The 12,500-nt window shown below is 38.9% G+C and overlaps 2 protein-coding genes across 2 annotated transcripts in view; both read right to left on the reverse strand.

Moving 5' to 3' along the window:
* Nucleotides 1-533: 533 nt before the first annotated feature.
* B3GNT2 (UDP-GlcNAc:betaGal beta-1,3-N-acetylglucosaminyltransferase 2) lies at nucleotides 534-2,957 on the reverse strand. The gene has a single exon (XM_009467604.2). It carries the CDS (start codon nucleotides 2,955-2,957, stop codon nucleotides 1,773-1,775), a length of 1,185 nt encoding a protein of 394 aa, XP_009465879.1. The 3' UTR covers nucleotides 534-1,772.
* Nucleotides 2,946-12,500, reverse strand: part of COMMD1 (copper metabolism domain containing 1) — a 128,450-nt gene continuing 118,895 nt past the window's right edge. The window contains exon 3 of the mRNA XM_087777180.1: nucleotides 2,946-2,966. Within this exon, the coding sequence (XP_087633306.1) occupies nucleotides 2,961-2,966 (6 nt within the window). The 3' untranslated portion in view covers nucleotides 2,946-2,960. The remainder of the gene's footprint in view (nucleotides 2,967-12,500) is intronic.

Here is a 12,500-nt window from a genome sequence, read left to right on the forward strand (position 1 = left end):
CCTCATGGCACAATACCAGAGCACAGTCTGTCTGTGATCTGTCCTGGGGGTTGACAGTGAACATCTACAGGACAGAAAGGTGGAAGACCAAAAGACCTCACCTTCCCCCAAACAAAAAAATAAGGCACCACACCTGTTCTTCAAGGTAAACGAAGGAACAAGAAAGCAGGTGAAGAAGCCAAAAGAGTTGTAGCTGCCAAGTTATTTCAAACAAAAACTAAAGTGCCAGCCATTCAATCCATTCCTTGACTCCTTTCAATTGTACAAGCAATGTTATTGTACAGGCAATTATTTGTGTACATACAATTTTTCTTAGGGCACTTAATGTTCCCGTGCTTTTGCCAGAGTTGTCCATCTAACAAATCCATGCACAATTGTGACATTTTCTTGACAGTCTACTACATAAGCATTAGAGAAAGTTATGAATAAAGCCTTTTGCTTCTGAACTTCTGAAAGGCGTAGTTACTGAATGCCTTGGAGCAGAGTGCAACTGCTCTGTAAGTCAACATTATGTCTCAAATGAAGCATTACAAGAAATATTTAAATCACGATTTATTTTTCAAATTCAAAAATAGCAATTAGCTTTATTTAACATGTTACACATCTCACAGATTTAAAATATCATGCTCTTTTTAAATATCTGAGTGACAACACTATACAAATAAAATGTTACACAAAATATATTTTAAGAAAAAGTTTTGGTCTTCAATCTGAACAATAAATAGACAGGCACTTCTACATATACAAAGGAAGCAACCACTATTTAGAATAACTCTTATAAGCAAGATGTGGAAATACAGAAGAAAATCTGAGTTTTGAGAACATGTTTAACTCTACATGAGACATCATGCAACTTCAAAGTTTGTTTCAAAATTCAAAACTCTTAGGATCTGCACAATTCTAGATTTGCTACCGCTTTACAGGAGATCCAAACCATGCTCTTGTAAGCAATGTGCAATTTCAGTTATTTGCATCAAATCAAGCTACCTGATCACATTTAGTGCCAAAACAGAAAACAAGGACTGACCAGAGCAGCTTTTCACATAAATAACATGAGCAACAAAGTCAGCTTTACCTCACGTAAGCTTTGGGCAGGGGGTGGACCTAGCTGTACTTAACTGCCCAGCTCCAAACAAAATCTGTTCTTCCTTTTCCTTGTATATTCAGCTCTTCTATGGGGTGTTTCAAACCCTTTTGTAAAAAAAGCATCATCCAATAAATGAGTAAATCCTTCAGACACAGGCACGCTTTGCACAAAAGATCGTAAGTAAAGGAGAAAATACTGTTCTGGGGTGCAAAAAGACTGAAAACTATAAATTAAGAAAATCAATAGTTAAAGTCTCATAAGAGCATTTCATACTTAAAGTAAAACTACATTCCTCCAATTTGTGAGCTTTCAATTTACAGTGGTTTCCACACACAAACACTACTCAAGGAAAAAATTATCTTCCACCATCACAATTAATGAAAGATGCATTGTAGTAGGCAATCCCTGTTTCCAATACAGCTAACCAGTCACTGACAACTAATTACATCCTGTAAGTCCTTTTTAAAATTAAGATGAATATTGAAACATAATGACCACTAGGACAGTGGAAAAGTCAGGACCAAGTCTTCAATCCATCCCCTCAAATTTAGTATTATTCTCATTTTCAAAAGTACAGGAAAAAGTTTCCAGAGAAAATTAAACTATTGAACAGAGCCTCAATGGTCCACCAAGAAAGTCAGATCCAAACCTGGAAAGTTATTTGGACTTAAGACACTTATGCACATTAACAATTTAAGTGTGGATCTTGCAAGCGTGTCCAAATCTTAATCATTTCTTGAGGTTTTCTACTATGTACTAACATTAAGTTTGTGTAAGAACATATGTTATTTCTGTATTTCTCTTCGATATCAAATGTTTTGAAGCCTTTGTGTTTTTCCGGAGCAAGCCCAAGCTTCTGAAGGCACATTCCAGTATAAACATCATCAATAGGGTAAAGGAGTACCTGGTCAGATGCATTATTCAGTCTTAATGCCAGATCACCAGAGTACAGAAACCCACCGCCTCCTGCATATGGAGGATACGAACCTTCATAAACACTTTCTGGGATGTAGTACTTCAATTTTTTCTCTCTATGAGGTCCAGCATCTTTGATCACATCGCCTATAAATAAGTCTTTGGCTTTGTCCTTTGATAAGCTCTTCAAGTAATCCAGGATCTGATGGGTATTCACAAAAACATCATCATCACCCTTAAAAATAAACTGGACATCTGCGCAACTGCTGCTGACCCACTTAAGAAACAGCACCTCTTTGAGAGTTAAATTGAAGAAAGTGTCTCTGTAGCTCCAGAGGAGAATGTCTTGGTGGGTTTCACTCTCAAATTTTATCATGTCTGAAAGATCAGGAAAATTATCCTCTGGTGGGGTCTGTCCAAGTAAGAAGACCCTTTTGACTGTCACATCCCCTGATTTTATTTCCTTGCCCCAGGACTCCCTAATTGCTTGCCTTCTATCAAAATGGGGTGTAAGTGACTTAATAGCCAGCAGCAGAAAAGGTTTATGCTTGCACTTGTTTGGCTGATCCATTAATAGTGAGTAATTTCTACATCTCAAATAAAGCAGAAAGTCTTTGAACCTGTCTGGCAAGTTTGCAAAGTCACTAACTTCTGAAGGTACCCACGGGTCAGGGTCACAGGAGCTGAGAACACTTGAGTTAGAAACTAAGTTCTCATCCACAGTCATATTGGAAAGAATAGGGTTGTACAGCAGTTCAAGCTTCTGTTGCTGTTTGTTCCAATAAGCTTTGTGAGGAGTATATTTTCTCCAGAATTTGCTGCGTGGTATAATAACACGACCTTTTGCATTCTTCTCTTGGCTGCCGCTTTTTGAGACTTCTACAATCACATAAATAAAAATGTTTACCATCATCAGAATTCCCAGCAGCTTTAATCTTCTGCGTCCAACACTCATTTCTCATATCTGGAAAGAGAAAACAATGACAGAATTTTAGCCTTCTTTCTATCAAGTTCTTGATCTCATAAAAATACAAACTACTTTCAGACCAAGAACGTGCAAGTTAGTAGCCTAAAACCAGAGGTTACCTATACAAAAAAAAAAAAGGCAAAAACTTTTAATACGTGCATACCTACAGCTAGTAGGGGTTTGGGGTTTCATCAGCAAACAAGAAGCTGGTAAGAATGTAAAATTTCCATTTGCTGCTTAGGAATTTTACACAGCACTTCACAGTGGTCTAAATTAGCCAGCAGTTTTTGTTCCTCATTTAAGTCTCCCTTAAACACCTGACTGTGTAATAATTAGAATTTGAGCCCTCAGCTTGGCAAAGGCAGGCAGAGAAACTTTTTTTCTGCTAGTAAGGTAAACTTAAGGGTATAGAATAAATTCCTGTAAGATAAGGTCAGTTATTTTTCAATTAAGTTTCAGGCTTTTATACTTGCACTCTTATACCTTCCAACTACGTAACAGGCAGAGCTGAATTTTAAAGCATACAATCAGTTTCTGTCCATTTAACTTGGCTGTTCCTTGGGAGAGAGGCTGACAAAACTGGCCAGCTGCGTTGCTGGTATTCAGGTCTCTGGAGATAGAAGAGAACGTGAATTTTGTTGGGTTTTTTTTTCCTCCAACTGGAAAAGGAAACGAATGGCAGCAGAAAGTGAAAGTATAATTATTCCTAGGAAGGAAAAAGAAACCGAAGAGAAATCAAAAAAGGAGAGGTTTCCCATATATGCAAGAGCAGGAATAGTACGCGTACCTCTCTTTCTTGTAGCAAAGGTTATTGTGACCCATCTCCAGTTTTTACTGAGAGAGAAAATGGATCAATCCCTCTTTCTTCCACAGCTGTCAGAATGAAAGGTGCACAGTACTAGGAGCAACATGAAAACAGTGTGTTCCTCTAAAGTAGTGCCTATCAAACTGTTTACTAGCCCAGGGGGATATCAAGCTACAAGCTACACAAAATTTAACAAGCTATTCTAAATCAGGAAGTAAGACTAGAAAAGAATTCAGAATGAATAAGAAAGTCAGTAAGACTACATTTAAGTCAGATACAGAACTTACTGTTGAAAACGCTTTCATTTGCCAGGAGTATAAACAATTATTGGAAGGCCAGAAAAAACTAATGAAATAAAAGATTCATAATCACTGTTAAAAGCCCAGCAGTAAACGCTGCCTCAGAGGTCCTGAAGTCACAGAGCAACAGCAGTCACTTGAGAAGTACACCTTGTACTTGCTCTTCTTTTCATTTTATTTTCAGCCATCACCAGACACCTGAGCTAGACTGACCCCTCATATCCTCTGGTTTGACCAGTCTTACTTTCTTTTACTCCTCAGCAAGTTAAACACAAAATTTAGTAAGAAAGCAGCAGGTAAACAATTAGTCATTTTTTTTTCTCATTTGACCCCTGCATTCTCATTAAATCCAAAGGGGGGGTATTTTTGAATTTAAATAAAAAGCCACTCCTAGAAACAATGCACAAAATCCCTGTTCTCCCTTCATGTGACCTCATGTACCATCTGCATATTTATCCTAGTATACACTCAGGCCAGATCTACTTTATTGAATATCCTGTTCTCAGCCAGCTATGAAGTCTACTGTTCCAATTTTAAAGTAGTTTTCTTCTATACCTCAAACACAAAAACATACTTTGTGGTCAGTGCCATTATTTAAGCTAAACAGCTGAACTGTTAGAAAGTACTGGCTGGCCACACAGAGTTCAAAGAAACTTTATCTTCCTCTTTCAACTGCCACAGCAGCTTCCACTCAAAACAGACCATTATATATGATTTTTCTTCACTTCCCTTTCAATACAGACAAAAATACTGGAGGAGCAGCTGTCCCGTGTTTTGTACTATTCCACACAGTTCAGCACGCAGATCAGTGCTGATCTACCCTGTCCTCTACAGCGCTTCTCACTAGAACAACAAATGACGTGGGTTTTGACCTATGATCCTAGGACTCCCGAGACAACTGGGCAAGAAGCTCCCCCCTTAGTAATAGCTAACAAACACAGGACTGTCAAGAGCTCAGCCGAAGCCTGATTTTCCAGGATATGTAGCACTACACAGCTCATCTGTCCACAGCCCCCAGCTACTAAGCTATGAGTATTCAACACCTCTGTAAGTCATCTGGATGCTTGACCTGAGACTGTTCTGAACACAATGAGACACCATTTGCAAATAACTTTATTTTCAATCACTTAAAATCCTTCAAATCACTAAGTCTCTTGGGTAAGTATTCAAATTCTGTAACTACAAGATCCTCCCTAATCTTCCTGTTTTTCACTTGTTGCCTTGCAATTCCCTGCAGCAAATGAGACAGGGATCCTACACAGAAAAATCTCCATTTATGGTTAAACTTGGTAGAACTTTTCATCAGGAAAAGTACCAGTCTGGCAAGACGACACTGGTTCCATCACATAAAGCACAGTAAATGCTATCAGTCCCACATGTAAACACTTCCAGTATAATTTTCAGTCTCCTTTTTAAAAAGCTATCCAATATTGGTGATAAAATTAATACTTCTGAGAAGAGACAGGTAACAAGTGACATTTGATGTCAATACAAATAAGAGTTTTAAGACTTAACACCCCCCCAATTTTGCATGAAAGCGTTCTTCTCATCTGTAATTAAAAGCTATCTACATGTGCTTTTTATCAATTCGTTAAGAATATAACTCATTAAGAATATCAAACCAATACTAAGGGCTACCAAGTGAAAAAGGGATAAAAACTGCTTTGTTAAAAAAAAGTGTCCTTTTTCTGAACTAGACAAAGACAGGTTGTATTAAACACTTACTGATAGCATTAGATCGAGATTCCTGAACTAGAAGCAAATAGAAAACAATCAGACTTCAGAAAGGCTATTTCTATAAATTGAAATAGAATCCTCCATTTTGCAATTAATATGTATTAGCTTTAATCATTACACCTGAAAACAGAAATTGATAAAAGGATGCCAGTGCAGCAGTTTCACAGTAAGTTAACTGGATTTATTACAAAACATAGTATTACATCCTTCAGCACAATGGCAGGGCGGGGGTGTGTGTGTGGGTGTTGCATTTGTGGGGGTTTTGGGTTTTTGTGGTTTGGGGTTTTTTTTGTTGTTGTTGTTGGTTTTTTTTCCTCCTCTCTTCAGAGTAAAGACCCACAGCCCATATCTCAATGCAAATCTCATTTCTTCATCTGCTTTGCTGACACTGCAGTGATTGATCAAAGTGCCAGCATGACGGAGATTTTGTGTGCTGGGCAGCTTGCTAAGGAGCAGCATCGTAGAGTACAAGACAGTGCCCATTTCCTACTTATAGCTTAGCGACAGTGATCTGGACAGATCACAAAAGCTTCCTCTTATTCCAGTAATAGCTTCTTCTATCAGCATTAATATTACAAAAATTCCCAGCTGCCTCCTTTCACTGCTGAGAACAGAAGATCTGTTAGTGAAGCCAAAAACAAACTACAAGTGACCTGGTTCATCCTTAAATCTCTCTGATGCATTTTTACACGAGTTTTGTTGAAGAACTGAGATGATCAGTACAAAGCAATACTCTATTTGAAAAATTCCTGCTGCTTTAGGCGTTAAAAAAGAAAACGCTAGAACACTTAACTAGCTGGCAGAAAAAGCAGAATGCAAGGGTAAACACTATATATCGGTAAAGCAAACCACAGTACACACAGAGCCTCTGGAACAGAAAATCCTGCAGAAATTTATTCCAGCTTCAGCGGGTAAGGTGAAGAGAGTTACCCACACTCAAAGACGATCTGACACACAGTTTTTCAACGCCTGTTTTCAACTTCTCAGCTACACTGATATGAAGACTGTTTCAGCAATCAGTTCAAGTTTGTATAAATCATGACATTTCTGCTTATGCAACTTCCAGCTGCACAGTTATGCATCAGTATCACTGCATACATTAAGTCCATTTGTTCAAAGCCTTTAGAAAATATCCATGTGGCTAGGAAAAAAAGGGGTTAACATTAACCATACTCTGGATAAACCAAGATTCTGCTACAGATGCAGTATTTAGAAAGATTGATCCTGCAGAAACGGGGGAGCTGCCCTCTCCAGCTCCACTCCACTCTCACACTTTACTGCAGTCAAAATTAAGGTACTGATAGAAGGGAACAGATTTATGGAACCACAAAAGCAGCACTGGGATCAAGAGATGGATGGAAAAGGCAAGCCAGCAGAACCTGGGAAGAAAGAGAGTTTCACTATGCAACCACACAGCCATCAACAAAACAAGATAAACCCCAAAAGAAGAAAACAGGTATTAAAAAGAAGTCATAAGCTACAAGAAAAGATTCCAAATGCCCCAAAAGCTTTAAGTCCAAATAACATTAATGCACCACAGTGAGAAACTGTTCACAGGTTGTTTTTAAACAGTATTATTTTATGCTTTATCTCAAGAGTGGATGTATTCCAAATGTCTGCAGGGAACCTATTCAGAAGTATAGAAGTGTTGGTATGAAATGAGAATCACTCTCTTGAGCTGGAAGACATCTATGAGGATCCAGTCCAACTCTTGACTCCTCACAGGGCAACCTAAAAGTTAAACCATATATCCAAGAGCATTGTCCAAACGCTTCTTGAACACAGAGTATGCACACTCTGTCCAGTTCCAGCAATTAATCAGATAAGAGACACTTTTTTCTGGAGGCAAGAATTTACACAAACAGGGGCCATGATACCCCCTGACAAAAGACAGGGGTTACATCTGGAGGAGACCAAGCTCAAGGTCAAAACCAAGAACACGTATATCTAAGTGTACCAGCCCCTAACTAAGGGCACACATGGTTCATCAGTTTGAACTTCTCACATTGGAGCTAGGATCCTGCAGAAGAATTCTGATTAGCCCTGTTACAACACTTGATTTTCTGTAATGACTTCAAAGTTAGTTTGTGATGCTACTAAGACACTGCTATGCACAAAAATAAGCTTAAACCTCTAACTGAGGTTTAACTATAGAAGACAAAAAGGCAAAAGAAAGACACAAATGTTGCAAAGTGGCTAAAAAAGCAAAGTATATTTAGAAGTTCAGAAAAAGCAATCCTTTCTAGGATAGAGACAACAAAACACAGTGGATTCAGATGGTGCACTAACTAGTCCTCTATAGCAAGATGTCAGAACACACCTAGATTTGCAGTCACTGAGTGCAGCCTATAATCAATCCAAACAGGAATTCTGAAGACTTGGAACTTGCTTCAATATCCAGATTTTGGCAGATGCTGGACATCGCCCAGAACTATGAAGTAGTTTCTCTATCCTACAGTTTTTAAGCAAGGTGCTACTTGATTTGAGTTGGAGATGTTACCATAGATAGTAAAAAACCTTCAACGTAGGACAGGCAGGTGCTCCTTTGGAAAGGTCATCAAAACACAGATGGCACTGATAAGCGTGAAAGCAAGTGGCAAATGGATAAATTTTGACAGTCAATCCTACCAATTTTACCAATGAAGCAACAAAAAAAAAAATCATCTCTCCTGAGAAGTCAGATCAAGTTTGTATCTAACTTATTTCAGTCTGCTTATATTCAACAAAACACCCACTGAGTGTTTAAAATATCACAGGATTAACTGCTTGCTTACACATTAACTGAGAGATCATAAGACAACTTCAGGAATGCCACCTTCCTAAATGAGTGGAACTTTCTTTTATTCCAGGTTTCTAGTTAGCAACCCAAGTATCAAATAACCATACATTCATACACCAAATATTGATCATATTTGTTGATTTTTATTGATGCTTAATTTAAGTTCTTATCCAGTGGAGCCTCTTACTAAGATGCCCAATTGCTGTACATTGAAGCTTCTTCTGCAGCACTCTACACACTGTCTCAGTCTCTGTAGAGAGATGAATATCCATCCCAAGCTCCCCCTTGCAATGTGAGTATACCTATAGCATGAAATTGCAGAACAAGTCTTCAGAAGGGAGCTACAAAAGGGAAAGCAACTGTTACCTCATGTGTCTTAATACTGACGGAAGAGTCATCTTCCTTGCTCTTAAGTACTGAAGTCCACGATAAATTACGTAAGTGGACAGATTGCTGGTGAATATTTAAAACTTAACACTTGAAAAGGCATTACTGTTGTTATTGCAGGAGGGTTCCATCATTTCCCTTTCAAATAAAGGGCTAAATTTTATCAAAAACACCACTGGGCATGATGCAATGCATCAATACTCAGCAAGGATCTTTACAAGCAGTTTCAGGTCAGCAAGTAGGTTCACACAGCGCAATCCTGAACAGTGCAAGGGTGTTAGCTTGCATTCAAAAGGTAGCATAGCCTCTGGTAGCACAGTGACCCGTGCTGCATTCCACTGCACAGCAAGGGCATACCCACAAACTCTTCCAGCAAGATGAAGAAAATGCAGTATTCCTGTTCATTACATAAAGAAGGAAAGTTTCAGGGAGCAAAAGACAGGTAAGACAGCCACCATTTTCAAGGTTATAGTTCTATTTAAAAATAACTTAAATGGTGTTTCTAGATGTACCAAACATCAATTCTTCACTCCAAGACCAGTCTTTTGCTATTAAAACATTCTTCTTTTATGCTTTTACTTATGAATATTTATTGTTCTCAGATCTCAACATGAAAGCTCAACAGCAGTAAAAGTAAGCTGTGACTACCAGTGACCAGTCTCAACAGCAGCAATGTATCATACAGATTTGCAGCTAAGCAAACCACCCAAAGCAGAACTCCCTTAAAACAGCTTGAATATTTAGCATTGACAATTAACAATTCCCCTGGGAAAGGAAGATCAGATAACATGATGCAGACTACCTCAGGTGCTGTTCCTTCCCGCATTGCATTTATTGACACGAGCATTCCTGCACCAGCAAAGTGCTCCACAGCAGGTGCAGCCGTAGTAGCAAATCCGTACTTCAAGGCACTAAACCAAACCTAGGCACGCTCATGGAACCCCAGAAAGAAAGAAAAACAATACGTTTAACCAGACTACCTGCCTCAACCCTCGCCTCTTGCAGCAGTTCCAGGCTGTGGATCCACAAGAAGCTGAACCGATCTAATTGCCTGACCCCTCCTTTTGATGGAGACTTTCTCCTCCTCCCTTTCTGACTCCAAGAACTCAGGCCCAATCCCTCCCTAGCACTGGCTCTGGTGCTCTGCCAGGCCTTTCTGGAAATCAGTTCACATCACTAACCCAGCAGAAAACTAACAATGACCAGAGAATGCACACCAGATAAGCACCAGAGCAGCTACGTATCTCCCCTCTTCAGCACGGATGACAACCCACCAGGAACTGAGCCTGGGTACTGGATCCATAATCCCTTCCACCCTCTAACAAGAGGCTATCTAGCATCACAGCAATGACAACATTATACTTATACCCTGGTGCAAACAGTCATATATAATGCCAGTCCTTGAACAGATCATGCAGACACAAGGTAAAACACCTAAGTTTTTCCCCTCCTTGAAGTCTGACAGAAGCCATGACCTTTAACTGCAAATACTTGTGTCTTCTACTGAGGACAAGAGTTATGCTGTATTTTCTAAGTGGGCTGAGTAACCTGTCTACATTATTTGACTGCCAAAGCCAAGCATTAGAAGTCCATTTACTTACTGGGGCTGACAAAATAGAATATAATCCTTACTCCCTGCAGGTACTACACCTACCACTCTACTGGTTCAGGACTGAACTATCAGGAATTTGGCAAAACAAACCTGTAATTCAGGTATTTAACAGATACTACCACCTTTCTCTCTTTGCAGAGACTAGCTATAACTGGGGCTATGGCAGACTTGGATCTCACCATGTAACTTCATTTTGAAGCTTGATATCCCTTATAGCAGTTGTACATGTAGCACAACTTCTGGTAGTTCTAGCAATAGCGCATGCAATACTGACACTATGGTTCTGAAGATAATTTTTAAAAATTATTATTATTAAACACATCACAAGCCATATGCAGTCCCTCTAACCTCCTGTGACATGCATCAGTTCTTCTAATACCTCAGTTCTGTTCAGTGAGTCAAAAGAGATTCCTGGATTGAGCAACAACACAGTTTTAGAATGTGAAGATGTTGTTAATAGCCCCAGGCTGTTATAAAAAGTATGTGCGATTTCCAACTTTAAAAAACCTGAACACTATTTTTCTAACCACACACAATCGTATCTCTTTTTTCCCCTCAGAACTTTACACAAGTCCACTTTTACACAATAGTAATGAAGAACATCTTAAAAACAGGAAAATATTCAACAGATATCGGCATTCTGCTTCTGCAGAAGCGTGTCACAGTGGTTACCACTGAATAAATCAATGTTGCCTGCGTTCTTCAAACACCACAGTCTGAAACAATATTCCAGTTGGAGGAAAGTTACCAAGATAACACAAAGCATCTAAGTGCAATGAAATTCAGAGCAGTTAATTTTTATTTTAACATTAGTTTTAATGAACTGCATACACCTGCTTTGAGCCATCTTTCAGCATATTATTTCCTTTTAAGAGAAATACTACTCTTCCAGTATTTTAATACCAAAATACATCAGTGCAACTTGGGCATGGAATTTCAAGATCCAAATAAAATAGCAAGACTGGGAAAGGATGTGCTTGTATTTTCCTAAAACGCAGCCTGAGGCATAAAGAACTATAAACAGTTTGAATAAAAGCCAATCTAACTTCACATTCTGTTTCCCACTAGTTACCTTCAGCACATTTTGCTAAAAACAAAAACAGGAAAAAAAAAACCAACCAAAAAAAACCCCCAACACCCAAAAAAACCAACAAAACAACAAAACCCACAAAAAACCACCACCACCAAAAGCAAAACTGAAAAAACTCCACACCCAAAAAACCCAACGGTACAGTGAGGCATTTCTCTAGTAATACTCCCCTGGTTTTCTGTAGTAAGGTATTACAGGGCTAGGAGCTGCATTTGAACCATGCTTAATTACTGTTGTTGAACCTAATCTCACTTTGTCCAATCCCTCTTGGTACCCGTTTGTATTTTCAACTTTTATGAATTCCACTGGTGATGAATTCCTCAATGTTTCACACAGCAAGAACTTGGAATGACTTGCTTTTCTATTACCACACAGGACGGGAACCCTCGGAAAATACAACATAAAAAAATTGCAGTTATTTTCTCTATGTACATTTGCCATACCAGCTATATAACAAACCTTTATCTGTCCGCTGTTCCTTCTTTGCCACAATAAGAAGTCCTAGTCATTGATTTCTGGAACTATTTTGCACTTCTGAGTAACCTTATCTTCCCCACCCCCCCCACCCCCCGCCTTAGGTAATTTTTTATATGGCAACAACAAAAAAGGCATTTAGTACTTAAAGCTCACGAATAAGAAGTTGTGGAGACTTTTTTAGAGCTACATATCAATGGGGCTTGGGATAAGGCGCAAGCCAGACAGCATACTCAGTCTTGCTAAACATAAGGAGGGAGAATTACTTCCAAAATAACCACAAAATTTGAGAAAGAACACTTTCCCACACACATCTCGGCATATTCCCATTAGCTTAGAAAGCTTTCT

This window comes from Nipponia nippon, unplaced genomic scaffold, assembly GCF_047370975.1.
Source record: "Nipponia nippon isolate SJK-2023a ecotype South Korea unplaced genomic scaffold, ASM4737097v1 scaffold_4, whole genome shotgun sequence".
NCBI lineage: Eukaryota > Metazoa > Chordata > Aves > Pelecaniformes > Threskiornithidae > Nipponia > Nipponia nippon.

What these genes read in the sequence shown, in the direction of transcription:
- B3GNT2 (XM_009467604.2), bottom strand. Translation starts at nt 2,957, where the DNA reads ATGAGTGTTGGACGCAGAAGATTAAAGCTGCTGGGAATTCTGATGATG.